Source organism: Mobula birostris, chromosome 17 (assembly GCF_030028105.1).
Source record: "Mobula birostris isolate sMobBir1 chromosome 17, sMobBir1.hap1, whole genome shotgun sequence".
NCBI classification, from domain to species: Eukaryota; Metazoa; Chordata; class Chondrichthyes; order Myliobatiformes; family Myliobatidae; genus Mobula; species Mobula birostris.
The window spans coordinates 38497142-38516958 of NC_092386.1; the positions used below are offsets into that span (position 1 = coordinate 38497142).

Consider the following 19817-nt stretch of genomic DNA (forward strand, 5'->3'; position numbering starts at 1 on the left):
ATACCCCTTAAGGGTAGTGGTGTGAGTGAGTGGTGGGCTGCTAATAAAAAGCTTGGTGAAAGGTCCAAATCTGATTGAGATTTAGATGTATTTTTAAGTTTGAGTCAAGAGGAACAAAGGTGCTGAAATTCAGAAGGATTTCTGTCTTTGTTTTCAGATGGTGCTCACATTTATTTTTTCAAATGCCAGCAGCATCACGTTTGACTCTAAAGAATGTCAAAACATCTATTTTTCATTCCTAGAGAATTAAAATGCTTAGTTCAATTTAATTAAAGTTCAATTTAATTAACACAATTTGTATTGTATTGAAGTCTCAGACATATCTAGATTTGGGCATCTGGTTAGTATTGTTTGAAACCTGAATTGTTAATGTATTAGTACCTTTACTGCATTGCTTGCAAGGACAGAGATATCTTGCTATAATTATAAAGGGCCTTGCAGAGACCACATGTAAAATATTATGTGTGTACATTTTGTTCTCCTTGCATTACAAAGAAAGGAATGCTGTGAAGATTTATTGAACTCGTACCTGAGTTGGGGTCTATCAAAAAAGGAAGAACCTTCTGTTTTCTAGACATTCGAAGAATGAGGGGTGAGCTAATTGAAACATACAAGATTGTCAGAGGATTGACAGTTTAGGTGCAAAATATATACCAGAACATTTCACCTGGCTTAGCATAGTAGAACTAGGGTACTGTTAGGCCTTAAAAGAATGGGCAGGCCATGTGCTTTCAAATGAGTAATTTCTTCACTGAGTGTTTTGAAGCTGCAGAATTCTCTGGAAAGTTGTGCTGGTTCAGTGACTGACTGTTCAAAAGTTTTATGGAAATTCAAAATTCCAAGGATATTGGGATATAAGGTAAGAAATTGGGTTAGATCAACCACAATCTCTTTGAATGGCAGGGCAAGTTCAAAGGGCAGAACAGCCTTTTTATATTCATCATTGCTGGAGGAACAGCTATATACCAACCTGTTTTTCAGTTGTTTAAGATTAGCTTTCTTTGTCACATGTATATTGAAACATACTGTACAGTGAAATGCATTGTTTTGTTTCAGCAACCAGGAATTGTGTTGGGGGTACCTACAATTATCACCACACTATTGGTACAAACAATTCATATCCATTAACCCTAACTGAACACCTTTGGAATGTGGGTGGAAACCAGAGATCCCAAAGGAAACTCAGATGGCCGTGGGGAGAACGTACAAATTCCTTATAAACAATGGCAGGAATCGAACCCCAATTGGTGATTGCTGACACAGTAAACCAATTGTGCTAACTGCTACACTACCATGCCACCCTAACTCCTCTAAGCCAGTTTTCTAGTTGTTTACTCAATAGTTTCAAAGAGTATTTTAAAAAAAACTGTTTTCCTTTGATTCAAATATTAAGTTAGTGTAGATTGTTTGGTGTTTTATTAACAGCTGCACTCTTAATGAAATAAGATCTAGATTTCCATTTCAGTGCTCAATGTTTGCAGAAACTTTGTTTTGAATCCTGCGTTTAAAAGAATTTAAAATGTTATCAACAATTGTTTCTGATTGACTTCTATATGTTACAGTTTGGAGGCATCATAGTGGAAGTACACTTGGCAGAACATTCTACCTTGGTTACTTTTAAGGATTACCATGAAGGGGCTGCTCCGTTCCTCATTATTAACCATACAGGCACAAGCACAATTGAGTATCATCAGAGGTACCTTTGCATGTATAATGAGAATTTCAGTGGCGATGATATTAAATTTTTGTTGAATATCATTGATATTTAGAAAGAATTGCATTTGAAAAAGTTGCATGACTTTTTAATAAAAATGTCAACCATATTAACAGTGTTACAGAATATGGTAGGTAATCTTATAGCGCAGTTATAGATTGGAAGGTATGAAGTTGTAGCATCAGTGAGTTGTAGCTGAATTATCATATTTGGGACTTGAACATCCAAGAATACACCTTGTATCGCAAGGACAGGCAGGTAGACAGAGGGGTTAGGGTGGCTCTGTTGTTTTTGGAAAAAAATGAAATTACATCCTTAGAGGTGACGTAAGATCGGAAGTTGTAGAATCCTTGTGGGCAGAATTATGAAATTGCAAGAGTAAAAAGACCATGATGGGCGTTTGTACAGTCTCCAAACAGTAGCCAGGGTGTGGACTACTAATTACAATGGGAGATAGAAAATGCACGTAGGGAATGTTATGATAGTCAGTGGGTGATTTCGGTATACGGGTTGGTGCTGGATCCCAAGAAAGAATTTATAGAAATTTAGATGATGGCTTTTTAGAGCAGCTGATGGTAGAACCCATTATGAAGGGTTATTCTGGATTGGGTGTTATGTAATGAACCAGATTTGATTAGGGAGTTTCAGGTAAAGAGCCCCTTAGGAGGCAGTGATCAAGATATGATAGATTTTACTCTGCAATTTGAGACAGAGAAGCTAAAGTCAGATGTATTAGTATTGCAGTGGTGTAAAGGGAGTAATAGAGGCATGAAGCAGGAGCTGGCCGAAGTTGTTTCGAAGGGAGCACTACCAATGAGAAATTTAAAAGGCACGGTATAGATACATCTCAAAGAAGTAGTAGTATTCTAAAGGCAGGAATTTACAAGTATTTTAAAGCCAATAGATGGCATATAATAGTTAATATAGAGCAAAAGTCAGTGAGTAACTTTTAAAAACTGACAGAAGGCAACTTAAACATCAAGAAGGAAAAGCTGAAATATGAAAGTAAGCTAACCAATAATATCAAAGAGGATACCACAATTTTTATCAGATATAAAGAGGAAAAGAGAAGTGTGAGTGGATATCGGACCACTGGAAAATTATGCTGGAAAATTAGTAATAGGGGACAAGGAAATGGCAGACAAACTAATTAAATATTTTGCATTCATCTTCACTGTGCAAGACACTAGCAGTATGCTGGAAGTTCGAGAGTGTCAGAGGGCAGAAGTGAGTGTAATTGCTATTATAAAGGAAAAGTGCTTGAGAAGCTGAAATGTCTGAAGGTAGATAAAGTCACCTGATAGATTACATCCCATGGTTCTGAAAGAGATAGCTGAAGAGATTGTGGAGGCATTAATAATAATCTTTAAAGAATTACTAGATTCTGGCATGGTTCCGGATGACTGGAAATTTGCAAATGACACTCCAGTGTACTTGGAGACGCATAATGAAGTAGGCTAAAGTGAGCATGGTTTCCTTAAAGAAACATCTTGTTGAAAATCTTGAAGTAAATAACACATAAATACACCCAATGATCTGGCCTCCACAGCCCCCAAAGCAGGATAGACAAAGAAGAATTAGTCAATGTTGTGTACTTAGAAGGGTTTTGACGATGTGCTGCACATAAGGCTGCTTAACAAGATAAGAGTATGTGGTATTACAGGAAAGATGCAGTACTAGAATAGATAGAGAGTTGACTGATATATGAGGCAAATAGTAGGAATAAAGGGAGCCTTTTCTAGTTGGCTGTCAGTGATTGGTGGTGTTCCGCAGGGGTCAGTGTTGTGATCACTTCATTCTACATTTTATGTCATTGATTTGGAGGATGGAATTGATGGCTTTGTGGCCATTAGAGGACGATACGAAAATAAGTGAAGGGGCAGGTAGTGTTGGGAAAGCAGGGAGGCTGCAGAAGGACTAAGATTAGGAGAATGGGCAAAGAAGTGGCAGGTGGACTTAGTGTCAGGAAGTGTATGGTTCATCACTTTGATAGAAGGAACAAAAGTGTAGACTATTTTCTAAACAGGCAGAAAATTCAAAATTCTGAGGAGCAAAGGGACTTGGGAGTCCTCATGCAGGATTCCCTAAAAGTTAATTTGCAGGTTGAGTCGATAGTGAGAATTGCAAATAGAATGTTTGCAATCATTTCAAGAGAATGAGAATATAAAAGCAAAGGTATGAAGCTGAGGCTTTATAAGACACTGATGAGGCTTCACTTAGAATATTGTGAACAGTTTTGGGTACCTTATCTAAGAAAGGATGTGATGAATTTGGAGAGAGTTTCAGAGGAGGTTCACAAGTTGGCTTAGTAAGTTTGCTGATGACAAAGGTTCGGGGTGTTGTGGATAGTGTGGAGGGCTGTCAGAGGTTACAGCAGGACATTGATAGGATGCAAGACTGGGCTGAGAAGTGGCAGATGGAGTTCAACCCTTGATAAGTGTGAAGTGGTTCATTTTGGTAGGTCAAATATGGCAGAATGTAGTATTGATGGTAAGACTCTTGGCGGTGTGGAGGATCAGAGGGAGGATCCATAGGACGCTCAGAGCAGCTGCGCAGGTTGACTCTGTGGTTAAGAAGGCGTACAGTGTATTGGCCATCAATCGTGAAATTGAATTTAGGAGCAGAGAGGTGATGTTGCAGCTATATAGGACCCTGGTCAGACCCCACTTGGAGTACTGTGCTCAGTTCTGGTCGCCTCACTACAGGAAGGATGTGGAAACTATAGAAAGGGTGCAGAGGAGATTTACAAGGATGTTGCCTGGATTGAGGAGCATGCCTTATGAAGACAGGTTGAGTGAATTCGGCCTTTTTTCCTTGGAACGGTGGAGGATGAGAGGTAACCTGATAGTGGTATATAAAATGATAAGAGGCATTGATCGTGTGAATAGTCAGAGGCTTTTTCCCAGGGCTGAAATGGCTACCACAAGAGGACACAGGTTTAAGGTGCTTGGGAGTAAGTATAGAGGAGATGTCAGGAGTAAGTTTTTTTACACAGAGAGTGGTGAATGCGTGGAATGGGCTGCCGGCAATGGTGGTGGAGGTGGATACGATAGGGTCTTTTAAGAGACTTTTGGGTAGGTACATGGAGCTTAGAAAAATAGAGAGCTATGGCTAACCCTAGTAATTTCTAAGGTTCGGCTCAGCTTTGTGGGCCAAAGGGCCTGTATTATGCTGTAGGTTTTCTATGTTTCTAAGTTCACAAATTATTCTGGGATTGAAAAGGTCATCTGTGAGGAACATTTGATGGCTTTGGACCTGTACTTTATGGAATTTCGAAGAATGTGGAGGGAGTCTCATTGAAACCTATTGAATGTTGAAAGGCTGAGATAGAGTGGGCATGGAGAGGATGTTCCCTAGAGTGGGGTAGTCCGGGATCAGAGGGCACAAACTCAGAGTAGAGGAATGTCCTTTTGGAATGGAAATGGGGAGGAATTTCTTTAGCCAGAGTGGTGAATCTGTGGAACTCAATGCCACAGGTGGCTGTGGAGGCCGGGTTATTGGGTGTGTTTGTTTGATAGGTTCTTGATTAGTCAGGGCATGCAAGGTTATGTGGAGAAGGTAGGAGAATGGGGTTGAGAGGGAAAACGTATCAGCCATGATGAAATAGCAAAGCAGACCCTATGGGGTAAATGACCTAATTCTGGTTGTATCTCTTATGGTCTTATGTATTATTTTTTAAAATCATTAGTTGTATAGTCTCATAGTTAAAATTTGTTTACATGCTGCCCCTCCATGATAATGAAGACAATATGAAGTTGTACCTCAAACCTACTTCATTAAATTACAAATTCATAATTTGTTACCAGCAATTCAACTCGAAGGAAGTATCAATTGGAGCCAGGTGAAGCATCTTACTATACCTGGGAAGAGCCAACAGAATCAAAGCTGTTGAAGTGGTATTGTCAATGTGAGGATATAAGTGGAGAACTAAGCATGGTAAAGGTAAGATCATATATTGTTTTTATATAAAAATTTCAGCTGTTTCCCCATTTCAGTTCCATTTTCATTCTAGTATTGTCATTAATTGTATTCCTATCTATGTTAAAAAGTAGAAATTTTAAAAAAATGGAGGTCCTAGCATATGACTGTCTCGTTGCAGGGTCTCCGAAGGTACGCCACTAGCTTCAGAGCATAAGTCAGTGCCTTGGGGAGCTACACACTAACATATTGTACTGTGGATGTTAACAAAACAGGAAATGTCTACAGAACAGACTCATGTGCATTCAAGCTATCAGTTTGTTCCTATATTTGGAGATTGGGTATTCAAGAAGTAGCTGAGCTGTAGGCCTGGCTGCACTGCACGTCAAGCTCCTTTGCCTACAGCATTCAAAGCTAGTGTTTTTAGAGCAGACCCTTTATTTCAATGGGATTAGAGACTTTAACATGAGAATTTTTAGTAAATCTTTTATTTCTCTTTAATTGAATTTTGACGAGCTTTAGAATAAGTACCTTGTACCTTAATATCCAACATCCCATTTTGTGCATCAATTGAGATTATGTAGATGTATAGACTATCTGGGGAGTGGGGGAGAAGCATCATAGAACTAGATTGACCATGAGCAATTCCATATTGTTGAACAGTTAGTTGTCTGTAAGCGTCAATTCAATGTGAGTTGCAAAGGTTTTAGGTAATATTACATGAACTCTGTCTTTCGTTTTGTAAGGCTTCGAAGAAACTTGCAGTCCTCACCCTTGTTTAAAGGTTCTATCAATGGTTCCATTTAATATCAAAAAGTGTATACAATATACAACCTGAATTTCTTATTCTTTGCAGACATCCATGAAAATAGAAGAGAATCCCAAAGAATGAATGTCAGAAAATGTTGGAAGCCCCCAAAACCACCTCTTGCCCCCTGCCATGTACATGCTGCAGCAAAACCTGAACCTTGCCCCTCCCCTCCTCCTTGCGTTTTACAGCAGGAAGCATTAGGTGCCACCACCCACCAAGCAAGCAATAGTAAAGCCCCAAAAGAGAGACCATAATCTGCAGTCCAACAAAAACTGTTATTCACTTGACAGTTCGACATGCCACAGCCTCTGTCTCTCAGTATCAAGGGACAGAGAGATGTTGCCCCTTTCAGAGCAAGAGGGGAGGCCAACAAATTATACAAATAGCTTGCTGTTACAGTGTTACAGTCTGCCACATTGCTTTTATTCTGAGTTTCTCTGACTCAGGAATCGGCAATGAACTCTCGCCCATCATCGAGGGGAAGAGAGCAAATGCCTGAGTGCAAAAGCCTCCAAGAGCGCATCCATTGTCACTATCATCAAAGTTGCTGGTGAACGCAGCAGGCGAGGCAGCATCTCTAGGAAGAGGTACAGTCCACGTCTCAGGCCGAGACCCTTCGTCAGGACTAACTGAAGGAAGATTTAGTAAAAGATTTGAGATGGGGAGAGGGAGATCCAAAATGATAGGAGAAGACAGGAGGGGGAGGGATGGAGCCAAGAGCTGGACAGGTGATTGGCAAAAGGGATATGAGAGGATCATGGGACAGGAGGCCCAGGGAGAAGGGAAGGGGGGGTAGAAAACCCAAAGGATGGTCAAGGGGTATAGTGAGAGAGATAGAGGGAGAAAAAGGAGAGAGAGAGAGAGAGAGAGAGAGAAAGAATGTGTGTATATAAATAACGGATGGGGTACGAGGGGGAGGTGGGGCATTAGCAGAAGTTAGAGAAGTCAATGTTCATGCCATCAGGTTGGAGGCTACCCAGATGGAATATAAGGTGTTGTTCCTCCAACCTGAGTGTGGCTTCATCTTTACAGTAGAGGAGGCCGTGGATAGACATGTCAGAATGGTAATGGGATGTGGAATTAAAATGTGTGGCCACTGGGAGATCCTGCTTTCTCTGGCGGACAAAGCGTAGGTGTTCAGCAAAGCGGTCTCCCAGTCTGCGTCGGGTCTCGCCAATATATAGAAGGCCATATCGGGAGCACCAGATGCAGAATATCACACTAGCCTTATCCTTGTAAGCGGAGCAAGTGCTACACATGCCCTTACACTTCCTCCCTTACCACCATTCAGGGCCCCGGACAGTCCTTCCAGGTGAGGTAACACTTCAGTCCTGACGAAGGGTCTTGGCCCGAAACGTCGACTGTACCTTTTCCTAGAGATGCTGCCTGGCTTGCTGCATTCACCAGCAACTTTGATGTGTGTTGCTTGAATTTCCAGCATCTGCAGATTTCCTCATGTTTCCATTGTCACTAAGATCTGTTCTCCCACGACACCTCAATCGATGACATTGGTATGGAATTGGTTCATCCACACTCCCACAAAACAGCAACCCTCTGGTGCACATCGTCCAGGCCACTCCAGGGGACATCGAGAAACAGCCAGTTTCTGGGAGTGAGAACTCATCTGCTGAGAAACACAGTTTGAGTGCAGCTGTAGATCACAAATTCTGACAAAACCCCAGCCACCTTGAAAGGGAAAATGAAAGACATTAAAGAGGAGAATTTCTGTGTTCGCAGATGAGCTCAAAGAAACTGTTCTTTGGCGATAGCTTGGCTCTGCCTATGCCTGTAAAATCTGCTCGTGTCCAATCAAACAAGAGACAGTCATTTTTTTGCCTTGACTTAGCATTAGTGTTTTGACTATTGCAACAGTGACCATGTGGAATACATTAGCAGCTGCCACCTGAAATTATTCAGGCTAAGAAGTTCAGGTGTCAATGTTTACACCTTGCTCCTACATGCCTTCATTACTTAGTTTATTTTACTGTTTAATTTTAAATACTTCAGTTGCTCTTGTCTGATTTAACAATGTTTTCAATGCATGTTTGCCTTCCCTTCCTTCATTTGCTGTCTCTGCACTTTAAACCCTTGCAATATTGCAATTATTATAATTATAACCTATATATTTTCATATTTGCAAAGGAAATAAAATAGGAATTTCTTTTTACTTTCAGGATGATTTTCTAAGGGATAATGGGGCTTTTTATGTAGAATCCTTCTTTGAGGGACTGCAGAGAATCATTCTGTTCACAGACGATGAGAGAACATTCAGACTGGCTCACGAAAGTGAGAAAGCAGAAATAGCAGACCAGGAAATTATCCTGTCTTTACAGAACTTGGGAATTTCATTGGTTAATAATTCAACAAAGCAAGAAGTGATCTACATTGGTATAACAAGGTGAATGTTTTCAACAAAATATTCTATTTTTTAATTTAGAGATGCAGTTTTTGAACAAGCCCTTGCACCTAATTACACTTAGGTGACCAATTAACCTACTAGCCTATAAGTCTTTTGAATGTGGGAGGAAATTTGAGCACCTAGAAGAAACCTACTTGGTCACAGGGAGAACGTACAAACTTCTTACAGACAGCAGAGGGAATTGAAGCCGAGTTGCTAGCACAGTAATAGCATTACACTAGCTGCTATGCTACCATGCTGCCCCTACAAACTCAACAAATTGTCAAATACAAGTTGTTAGGATTAGATTTCACATAGATTTTAATACTGTGTTTACATTGTATCACTTGTCACTTCCAAACAGGTTGAAAATAATACTGTGTTCTCAGTTTGTATTAAATACAGCAGCTTTTTAAAAATGTGGGGAAATATGATGAACTGTAGGTTTGAAGCCACTTGTGGCATTAATTTGCAAGACCTTGTTTATTACTGTTTCTGTCTCAGTTCTGATGTTATTTGGGAAAGTAAACCCAAAGACAAATCACGCTGGAAACAAATGAGTAGGAAACAAACAGCTCAACTGGAAAAGGGTTATAAAGACTATATGGAGACCTCACCTCACGAGAGCTACATTGCTGATCTTCCCTGTGATTTTAAGGTATGTTGTTAATCTTATTTATCCTAACTTAAAATATAATTTATTGATTTCAGGCCAATTGTTTCAGTTTCAAAAATGCCTTTTTTCTTGATTCGCTTAAGCTTAAATTTAATGTTATAGCCAGTCGATCTTGTGAAAACAACATTTCCCATATGTGTACAAATATGTAGAGAAATATTAAGCCTGATGATTCCTGTCTTGATTCATGTAAATCATGAAAAATGGGGAATGGAAAATTAGAATGATATTATTTACCTGAGAAATGTTGCAGATGCTAGAAATCCAAAGCAACACGCACAAAGTTCTGAGGAACTCAGTGGGTGGGTAGCGTCTGTGGAAATGAATAACATTCAATGTTTCAGGCTGAGGCCCTTCTTCAGGACTGCAAAGGAAGGAGAAAGACGACAAAGTATAAAGATGTGGGGTGGGAAAGGAGGATAGCTATAAGGTGGTAGATGAAGCCAGGTGGGTAGGAAAGGTAAAGGGTTCGAAAGGATGGAATCTGAGAGGAGGGGAGAGTGGATCATAAGAGGAAGGGAAAGAGGAGGGGATCCAGGGGAAGTAGGATAAGGGGCCATAGTGTGGAATAGAAGAAGACGGGAGGGGAATGAATTTTTTTTTAAACTGGAATGAGAAAACGATGTTCGGGCCATCAGGTTGGAGGCTACCCAGATGGAATACAAGATGTTGCTCCTCCGCCCTGACGGTGGCCTCATTGTCGCACAAGAGAAGGCCATGGACCAACATGTCAGAAAGGGAATGGGAATCAGAATTAAAATGTTTGGCCACCAGGAACTTCTGCTTTTAGTGGCTGCTCAAGTGTTCAACAATGTGGTCACCAAATTTACGATGCATCTCACCAATGTAGAGCGTGCTGCATCGGGAGCACCAGACACAATAGATGACCCCTGTAGATTCACAGTTGAAGTGTTGCCTCACCTGGAATGACTGTTTGGGGCCCTGAATGGAGGTGAGGGAGGAAGTGAATGGGTAGTTGTAGTACTTTGGCCACTTTCAGGGATAAGTGCTGGGAGAGATTAATGGGGAGGGACGAGTGAACAAGGGAATCATGGAGGGAGTGATTCCTGAAGTGGGGGGTGAAGGTAAAGATATGCTTAGTGGTAGGAATTAATTATTTAATGTTCCCAGAAAGAGAGATGTTGCCACTTCATCCTTAGTGGTTTGGACATCTCTAGTTTACGCACAATCTACCCCAAATTGTTGAGTTCATTATAAGTAATGTAATTCATTTGAATACATAGTTATTCTTTATCAATATGTTGCATAGTTCCTCTGTACCAAATAATAAAAATATTTCAGAATATCCCTATTTATTTTATATGGAAGTAGAGCATTTCCTGAAGGTAGAGAGCTATACAGTATAGAGACTTATTAAATTTATTTCCTAAATATATTTGTCACTGCTAAGTTCATTATTTGTTGCCCAAATCAGCTAACATTGAACTGAGATTTTTGATGTGTGATGTTACACTAGGTAAAAATAGCAGATTTCCATTTTTTACTTACCATTAATAGCTAAAATAAAATTTGCATTGCCATTTGCAATTTTTGAGGGAAAGAAAATTCATTATATCTTTTTTGTCACAAAAAGGCTCTTCTAACTCCCACTGGTACAGACATGAAACTTTTACAACCTTCTGAAGTGCAAATAAGAAGAAATTATCAACCAGCTATAAAAATAGAATACACAATTTCAACTCATCAAAGATCCCTCAGAATCCAGGTTTTCAAGATTCAGGTATGTATCATAAAGCATATACAATAATTGGTACTAGAAATATTAAACTCATTGTTTGTAAAAGCCACAGAATCAGCAATAATGGTCAATACTTTCAGTAAATTAAACTATATAAATGTACATTCAGGTGATGCTGAAAATATTTAGAAATCAGTGTTGAGAGAAAAAGATATTTATAGTTCAAATTATCATTGAATATACATTTCCTTAATTACCATTGTATCAGAAATGGTTGTGTGTTTTTGATGCATTGTATAGTCTATATACTCGATTTTGAGATAGAACGGGACGAACAAAAGTGCTAATTCTAGATAAATACTGGGGTGTGGAGCATTAGCATGGACCAAGTAACAAAATGCTGTAATTTCAATTCTACTTCCCAATCGCATTTTGATATGTTTGTCCATGGCCTCTTTTACTGCCGGGATGTGGCCACACTCAAATTGGCGGAATAACACCTGTATGGGTAGTCTCCAACCTGATGACATGAATATCAATTTCTCAAACTCCCATTCCTATTTTCCCCTCGCACTTTATCTCCTCATTACCCTCTGATGCTCCTCCCCCTTCTTTTTCTTCCATGGTCTTCTGTCCTCTCATATCAGATTCCCTCCTTCTCTAGCCCTTTATCTCTTTAACCAATCAACTTCCCAAGCTCTTTACTTCATCCCCTCTCCCTCTCCTGGTTTCACCTATCACCTACCACCTTGCTCTTTTTCCTCCCCTCCCTCCATCTTCTTATTCTGGCTTCTCTTCTTCTCCAGTCCTGATGAAGGATCTCAGCCCGAAACATTAACATTTTTTCCATAGGTACTGTGTGGCCTGCTGAGTTCCTCCAGCATTTTGTGTGTATTGCTTTGGATTTCCATCATCTGCAGATTTTTTCATGTAAAGATAGAAATGTGTTGCATGAGGGCAGAGTAGGGGTGAAGGGAATGTGTGAGCAGTGGTAAGACAGGAACAGTCAAATGTTTGGAAAACAAATGAAATGCTAATGCCTTGGATCTGTGGAGTTCCCATTATAGAAGTTTGGAAAGGGAAATTGCCCCATTCCTGTTGCTATATAAGACCAGAAGACATAGAAGCAGAATTAGGCCATTCAGCCCATCATGGCTGATGCCGGGTCCCACTCAACACCATACACATGCCTTCTCACCATAACCTTTGATGCCCTGACCAATCAGGAAACTATTAATTTTCACTTTAAGTATACCCGCAATTTTGGCCTCCATCGCAGTCTGTGGCAGAGCATTCCACAGATACACTACTCTTTGGCTTAAAAAAAGGTTCCTCTTATCTCTGTTCTAAAAAGTCGCCCCTCAATTTTGAGGCTGTACCCTTGAATTCTGGATACCCCCACCATAGGAAACATCCTCTCTACACCCACCCTCTCTCGTCCTTTCAATGTTCGGTAGGTTTCAAAGAGACGTCCTTGCTTTCTTCCAAATTCCAGTGAGTATAGGCCCAAAGCTGCCAAATACTCCTCATATGTTAACCCCTTCGTTCCTGGAATCATCCTTGTGAGCTTCCTCTGAACTTTCTCTAATGACAACACATCCTTTGAAATATGGGGCCCAAAACTGCTGACAATACTCCAAATGTGATCTGACTAGTGTCTTATGAAGCCTCAGCATTATCTCCATATTTTTATATTCTATTCCCCCAGAAATGAATGCCAACATTGCATTTGCCTTCTTTACCACAGACTCAACCTGTAAGTTAACCTTCTGGGAGTCTTACACAAGGACTCCCAAGTTCCTCTGCACCTCTGATGTTTGAATTTTCTCCCCATTTAGATAATGGTCTGCAGTTTTGATCCTTTTACCAAAATGTATTATACATTTCTCGACACTGTAATCCACCTGCAACTTTTTTACCCATTCTTCCAATTTGTCTGTCCTTCTGCAATTGCATTGCTTGCTTAGCAGTACCTACTCTTCCACCTATCTTCTTATCATCTGCAAACCTTGCCGCAAAGCCGTCCATTCGTTTATCTAAATCATTGACAAACAATGTTATAAGTAGAGATCCTAATACTGGCCCTTCAGGAACACCACTAGTTACTGACAGCCAACCAGAAAAGGCCCCTACTGCTTAACACCTACTGAGAACTCCAAACTTAAAAATTGCTGTCAAATTATTCCAACAAATATCACATATATAGTTTTAGTGGACAGGTAAGGATTTTTCGATTCTTTTGATGAATTGATACTTTAAGAAAACTAACTTATACAAAAATAGTGTGTTCATGTGGTCTCCTTTTGGGTACTTGCAAAACTGTGTCACCTTTTATTAACCATTACTACAAAAAGAAGTATAGACTAAGTAATTCCTTCACACTGCTGATTAGTGTTGCAACATTGCCATAGATTCATTGAATAACTTTAGATGCATTGATTCCATAAGAGCATAGGAAATAGAGCAGCAGTAGGCTACGAGGGGTGATTGATAAGTTCATGGCCTAAGGTAGAAGGAGTCAATTGTACAAAACCTAGCACATTTATTTTTCAACATAGTCCCCTCCTACATGTGCACACTTAGTCCAGCCGTCATAGAGCATACGGATCCCTTTTTAGAAGTGGTCGACAGCAGGGGTGATTGATAAGTTTGCGGCCTAAGGTAGGGGGAGATGAGTTATTAACTTCAAACTTTCTGCATTTTCACTCAGAATTGAACTGCACGTGCATGTAATGAGAGCATCCTGGACCTCTAGGGGTGGTCCACAGCAGGGGTGATTGATAAGTTTGTGGCCTAAGGTAGAAGGACATGAGTTATACAGCTCTCGTTACATGCACGTGCAGTTCAACTCTTTGAGTGAAAATGCAGAAAGTATGAACTTAATAACTCATCTCCTTCTACCTTAGGCCACAAACTTATCAATCACACCTGCTGTGGACCGCTTCTGGAGGTCCAAGATGCCAGCTTCTACAAAGAAGGGATCTGTATGCTCTGCGACCGCTGGACTAAGTGTGTAAATCTAGGAAAAATAAATGTGCTAGGTTTTCTAAAATTGACTCCTTTTACCTTAGGCCACGAACTTATCAAGCACCCCTCGTATGTAGCCCTCAAAAATCTGATTTGATTTCAGTGGGTTCACACCTGAACTCAACAGGGGCCCACTCGGTTATTAATTTTTGTTTTTGTTACCTGATCTCCATTACCGTTGTCTCCCTGTGGTCCAAACATCTAACTACTTAAACCTTGGGTATACTTAGTAATTCCATCTCCACTGATCCTGGGAACATAGCTCCACTGACTATAGGCCTCCACTTGTTCAATTTTTTCCTCCCAAGTCAAGCCCTTCATCCAGGAATTAATTTAGTGAAGACTTTCTAAACATTCAATGCAAAGGTATCCCTCAAAAAAGAGATCAAAGCAGTCTGTGGAGTATTCCAGATATGTTCTTTTCAAAGATTGATCAAATAGAGGAGCAAGGAGAAACCTGAAGTTCTTCATAGGAAGTATGTAGAAGGTGCAAAATGGTGGAAGAAGCAGATCCCATTTTGGCCTAACTGGTCTTCACAGAGCTGGAGTGTAAGCACGTTACAGTATCTCCAACTGGCGAAGAGAAGAAAAATGTGAACTGATTGTCCGGTGGCTTTCCTTAGCACCTGCATAATCAGCTTGATCTTTTCCAATGCCTGGCACAGACCAAATAATTCCTTCACTCTTATTCTGATTAGAAAATCTTTATTTATTGTCTGTCACCACTGTAAGCTGCTTCTCATACATTGTGTCTTCACAGTGTAGCTTATTTATGCTGGATTTTTGTCATGGCTTTTGGGGAGATAAAGGATATTTTCAGCTGCCATTGTTTCTGAATGATTCTTCATGTTAACAGGAAGAATCATTCAGAAACAATAGCAGAAGTAATATACTTAGTGTTATTGAACTGGAACTTAATGACCTATCATAAAAGATGAACAAGTTAAATACAGGCTGGAAAGGTTTTCACCCCTTTTCCTTCTCCAACACTTCAAAGCTTCCTACTTTAAAAGGGTGAGTAAGCTGAGCTCAGGATTCCAGCATCTACATCCAGTCTTTTCAGACTGTTGAATTTTGTCATCTTTACTGGCAGTTACATTTTTTTTAATCTTTCATTGAAATAATTGCAATAAGAACCAAATTCGGTGTTTGATTTTGAAAATTTTGTTTGACGAGTTTGCGATTTTCATAATGAAACTGAGTTTCATCATGAATGCAAACTTTGTAAAATAAAATACTTATTTTCCAAATTGTGGTTTAATGACTTTAATCTTAATTTCAGATTCAAAACCAGCTTTCTGGAGCCATCTTTCCTTTTCCATTTTATCCTATTACTCCCCCTAAGTCTATCGCCATGGATTCAGGTTGGTTGATAAATAGTGAGGAAATGTTAATTGTGATATTTGTTTGAAAAGATTCATTTTGATAATTGCGAGTGGGTGGGATGGGAAAGCTGCTTGTCTTGCTGTTGTCTTTATTTTATTGTTGCTGGTGCAGTGCCTATAAAAAGTATTCAGCCCCTTGGAAGTTTTCATATTTTGTTGTTGCACAATATTGAATCACAGTGGATTTAATGTTGTAAAACACTAAAATATGAAAACTTCCACGGGGGTGTGAATACTTTTTACAAGCACTGTACTTGTGTTCTGCAGACCATTATGGGCATGCTATGTCGCAATAAGTGGCAACACTGTGGGCAGTTCCCAGTACATCTTTGGTGTGTAAGCTGTTAAAATATATGATATATATACATATATATGATCATTTCATTGCATTTTTCCTTGTACATGAAATAAATCTGAATCTCAATGTAAGTTACAATTCTGTTAAATAATTAAGATTCTTGTAATTTAAAATAGAACATTCTGTAATGTAAAGAATAATTACAGGAACTCGCCGTGGCAATGCAAGTGCAGCCATAGTGCGAGCTAGACTAGCATTGGAATGGTTGGGAGTTAAGGTAATTTCTGACATTAACCTTGTAATGCAAACTTCAATTTCATCCAAGGCATAAAGCTTGCGCTCGTGCTATGGCCAGAGCTGGTTGTAGCATGGGAATTCCTCTCGGAATCCAACAGCATTCTATGCTATGGACAGCATGGGTAAAAATAAATTGAGGGATTGCTCCTTAATTGGGAAAGAAGCATGTGGAGGGATGTTGAGTAGGGGAGCAAGAGATTGAGTTATGGCTGAGTTAAGATTGAGTGGTAAAGGAGGTTTTATGTTTGAGAGGGATGCTGTTTTTGGAGTTAGCTGGTAGTCAGAAGATCAAGGGCTTGGTGGGAGGGAGGGTTGGGGGTTAGGGTTAAGATTGAAATTGAGTAATGGATAACCAGTAAATGAAAGTTATGCAGGACCTGCCAGTTAAGAGTTCAGCGATGTGCTGAAAATGCACTTAAATTTATAGGCAAAGGAAATGGGTTTTTGATAGGCTTTGGTTTAATTTTACTTTTTAACTGCAATTTTAGATTTTTTCCAACCCAATATGAGAACCCTACACCTTTGAGTCCAACTATACTTCGACATTGACAAGTTTAAGATTACTGGATTTATTTTGATCATTTCCTAAAGGTTGTGAAGCAGTTAAATGTACACTTCCAATCAAAATATTTGGGAAATTTAAGATTTCAAATTGGAAAATAAATTATTTTTGGAATTATGTAGTTTTCTTTTTCCTTTAATAGCACCAAAACCTTTTGCTGATGTTAGTATCATCATTAGATCTGCAGGACAGTCTGAAATATCTCGTTTCAGGTGAGTCTAAAAACATGAAATAAATCTTCTCAACTATTTTATGGTATTTAATAAACAAAAATTGTCAAACAAGCTATTGGTAGCATTATCCTGTATGCCACATTCAATTATTTTTTTGCACTACATAAATTAGATCAGTTAAACTTTTTTCCAAGAAAGTGTTAAGTAGAAGAGTGTACATGTCGGGTTGAATTGTGTGGAAAAAAATGCTGGGGCCTATTTGAGCAATTTGTTTTAAAAGCAATGAATAAAGCTAAATCAAAAAGCCAACAAAAAATTGTAGTTGCTAGAAATCTGAAATAGAAACAATGCTGGAAGTACTCAGCATTTTGTGTGAGATGAAAGTTGATTTTTTCAGGTCATGAAAGTTCATTGACTTGAAATATTAACTTGTGATTCTGTCTCCATGGAAACTGACCTGTTGAGTATTTAAAACAAAGTAAGTAGAATGATTTAAAATGGTGTATTATGAACATGTTTTCCTTTTGTGTCCAGAGAAATGTTTTCAAAATTAATTCTAAAATTTTGTGATTTTAAAATTAGTATGATTATTTCACATGTCTTGCAAATTTAATAAAATGAATAGCTAACATTAATGTGTGCTTTAATCTTAAATAAAAACATGGAAAAAATGTAGAAATAACTTTCATTGTGTGAATCAAGCAGGGCACTGGTGTTTTTCATAGACCAAAGATCAGTTTCAAGAAGTGTTGGGCTTTGAGATTAAGGCACGTTGTGGTTTCATGGTACTCTGCTAAAACTGAAATTCAAAGTGAATATTTAATTTTAAAAAACTTCCCAGAAATAGTGAAATCACTGTTAAAGTCAGATCTGCAGCTGGATCTTCAACTTCCTCACAGACAGGACCCAGGCTGTAAAAATAGGGGACAAGCTCTCCTCTACAATCACTCTGAGCACCAGTGCCACACAAGGCTGTGTACTCAGCCCCCTGCTGTACTCACTGTACATCCATGATTATGTAGCCAAGTTTCCATTAAACTCAATAGAAGTTTGCTGATGACATCATTATTGTAGACCGTATCTCGGGTAATGATGAGTTTGAGTACAGAGAGGAAATTAAGAGTCTGGTGGCATGGTGTGAAGACAATAACCTATCTCTCAATGTCAGCAAGACGAAGGAATTGGTTGTTGACTTCAGAAGGAGTAGCGGACCGCACGACCCTATTTACATCGGTGGTGTGAGAGTGGAACAGGTCAAAAGCTTTAAGTTCCTCGGGGTCAATATCACAAGTGACCTGACTTGGTCCAACCAAGCACAGTCCACTGCGAAGAAGGCCCACCAGTGCCTTTACTTCCTGAGAAAGCTGAAGAAATTTGGTCTGTCCCCTAAAACCCTCACTAATTTTTATAGATGCACCGTAGAAAGCATTCTTCTAGGGTGCATCACAACCTGGTATGGAAGTTGTCCTGTCCAAGACCGGAATAAGTTTGCAGAAGATCGTGAACGCAGCCCTGCACATCACACAAACCAATCTTCCATCTGTGGACTCACTTGACACCACATGCTGTCGGAGCAGTGCTGCCAGGATAATCAAGGACACAACCCACCCAGCCAACACACTTTTCGTCCCTCTTCCCTCCGGGAGAAAGCTCAGGAGCTTGAAGACTCGTATGGCCAGATTTGGGAACAGCTTCTTTCCAACTGTGATAAGACTGCTGAACGGATCTGGGCCGCTTCCTCCAAATATCCGGACCTGCCTCTCAGTTTTTTGCACTACCTTATGATTTATAATTTAAAATTTTTACTATTTACTATCTATTTGTACTCCAGGGAGCGCAAAGCGCAGAATCAAATATCGCTGTGATGATTGTACACTCTAGTATCAATTGTTTGGCGACAATAAAGTAAAGCCAAAGTCAAATTTATTGTCTTGTACACAAGTACATTTATTTACAGGGACAGTGAAAAACATGGCTGTGCTACTTGCCTGATAAAGTTCAGGTGGTGACTTAGAAGTTTATCCTCTATTTAATTCTTTTTCAACAAAGTATGTTTTCTACTTTCGTCACCTATTGCTGAAACCCAGATGTTTAATCATTAAAAGTACGTAGTTGCTACAAAGATTTTTTTTATGTATTGCACATTGTTACATACTAAATGATCTTTGCACAATTCGCAATCTCTAAACTGTTTTCTAAGTATCGATACTGCTGGCTAATTACCGTGTAATAAGGCTCCTTGGACTGAAAACTGATTTGTTTAGCGAAAAGTGCTTGTGCCTCATATTTTCTTAGATTATTGTGGAAGAATGGAACCTCTACAAAGTGATAGTTCTATGCCTATTTCAGCCAATTTCCCTTGTCAGCTTAATTTACAAATTCAAGTCCTTGGTCAAGGCTTAAACCCTTAGCCTTTTAATCGCCCAGTAGCTCTCACATCTACAGTAATGAAATGCTTTGAGACGTTGGTTATGACTAGACTGAACTCCTGCCTCAGCAAGGACCTGGACCCACTGCAATTTGCCTAAAACCACAATAGGTAAGCAGCGGACATAATCTCAATTGCTCATCACATGGCCTTAGACCACCTGGACAATACAAACACCTATGTCAGGATGATGTTCATTGACTGTAGCTCAGTATTTAACATCATCATTACCACAATCCTGATTGAGAAGTTACAGAACCTGGGCCTCTGTACCTCCCTCTGCAATTGGGTCCTCAACTTCCTGTTCAGAAGACCAGAATCTGTGTGGATTGGTAATAATATCTCCTCCTCACTGACGGTCAACATTGATGCACCTCAGGGGTGTGTGCTCAGCCCACTGCTCTACTGTCTCTATATGCATGACTGTGTGG

At 39.5% G+C, this 19817-nt stretch overlaps 1 protein-coding gene across 3 annotated transcripts in view; it reads left to right on the forward strand.

The window, feature by feature from the left end:
- Nucleotides 1-19817, forward strand: part of vps13a (vacuolar protein sorting 13 homolog A) — a 300950-nt gene that overhangs the window by 206739 nt on the left and 74394 nt on the right. For all 3 annotated transcript variants that reach the window (XM_072281554.1, XM_072281557.1, XM_072281556.1), the window contains exons 52-58: nt 1563-1696; nt 5521-5656; nt 8618-8841; nt 9346-9499; nt 11112-11258; nt 15526-15607; nt 16928-16997. In XM_072281554.1, coding sequence (XP_072137655.1) covers nt 1563-1696; nt 5521-5656; nt 8618-8841; nt 9346-9499; nt 11112-11258; nt 15526-15607; nt 16928-16997 — 947 coding nt within the window. The remainder of the gene's footprint in view (nt 1-1562; nt 1697-5520; nt 5657-8617; nt 8842-9345; nt 9500-11111; nt 11259-15525; nt 15608-16927; nt 16998-19817) is intronic.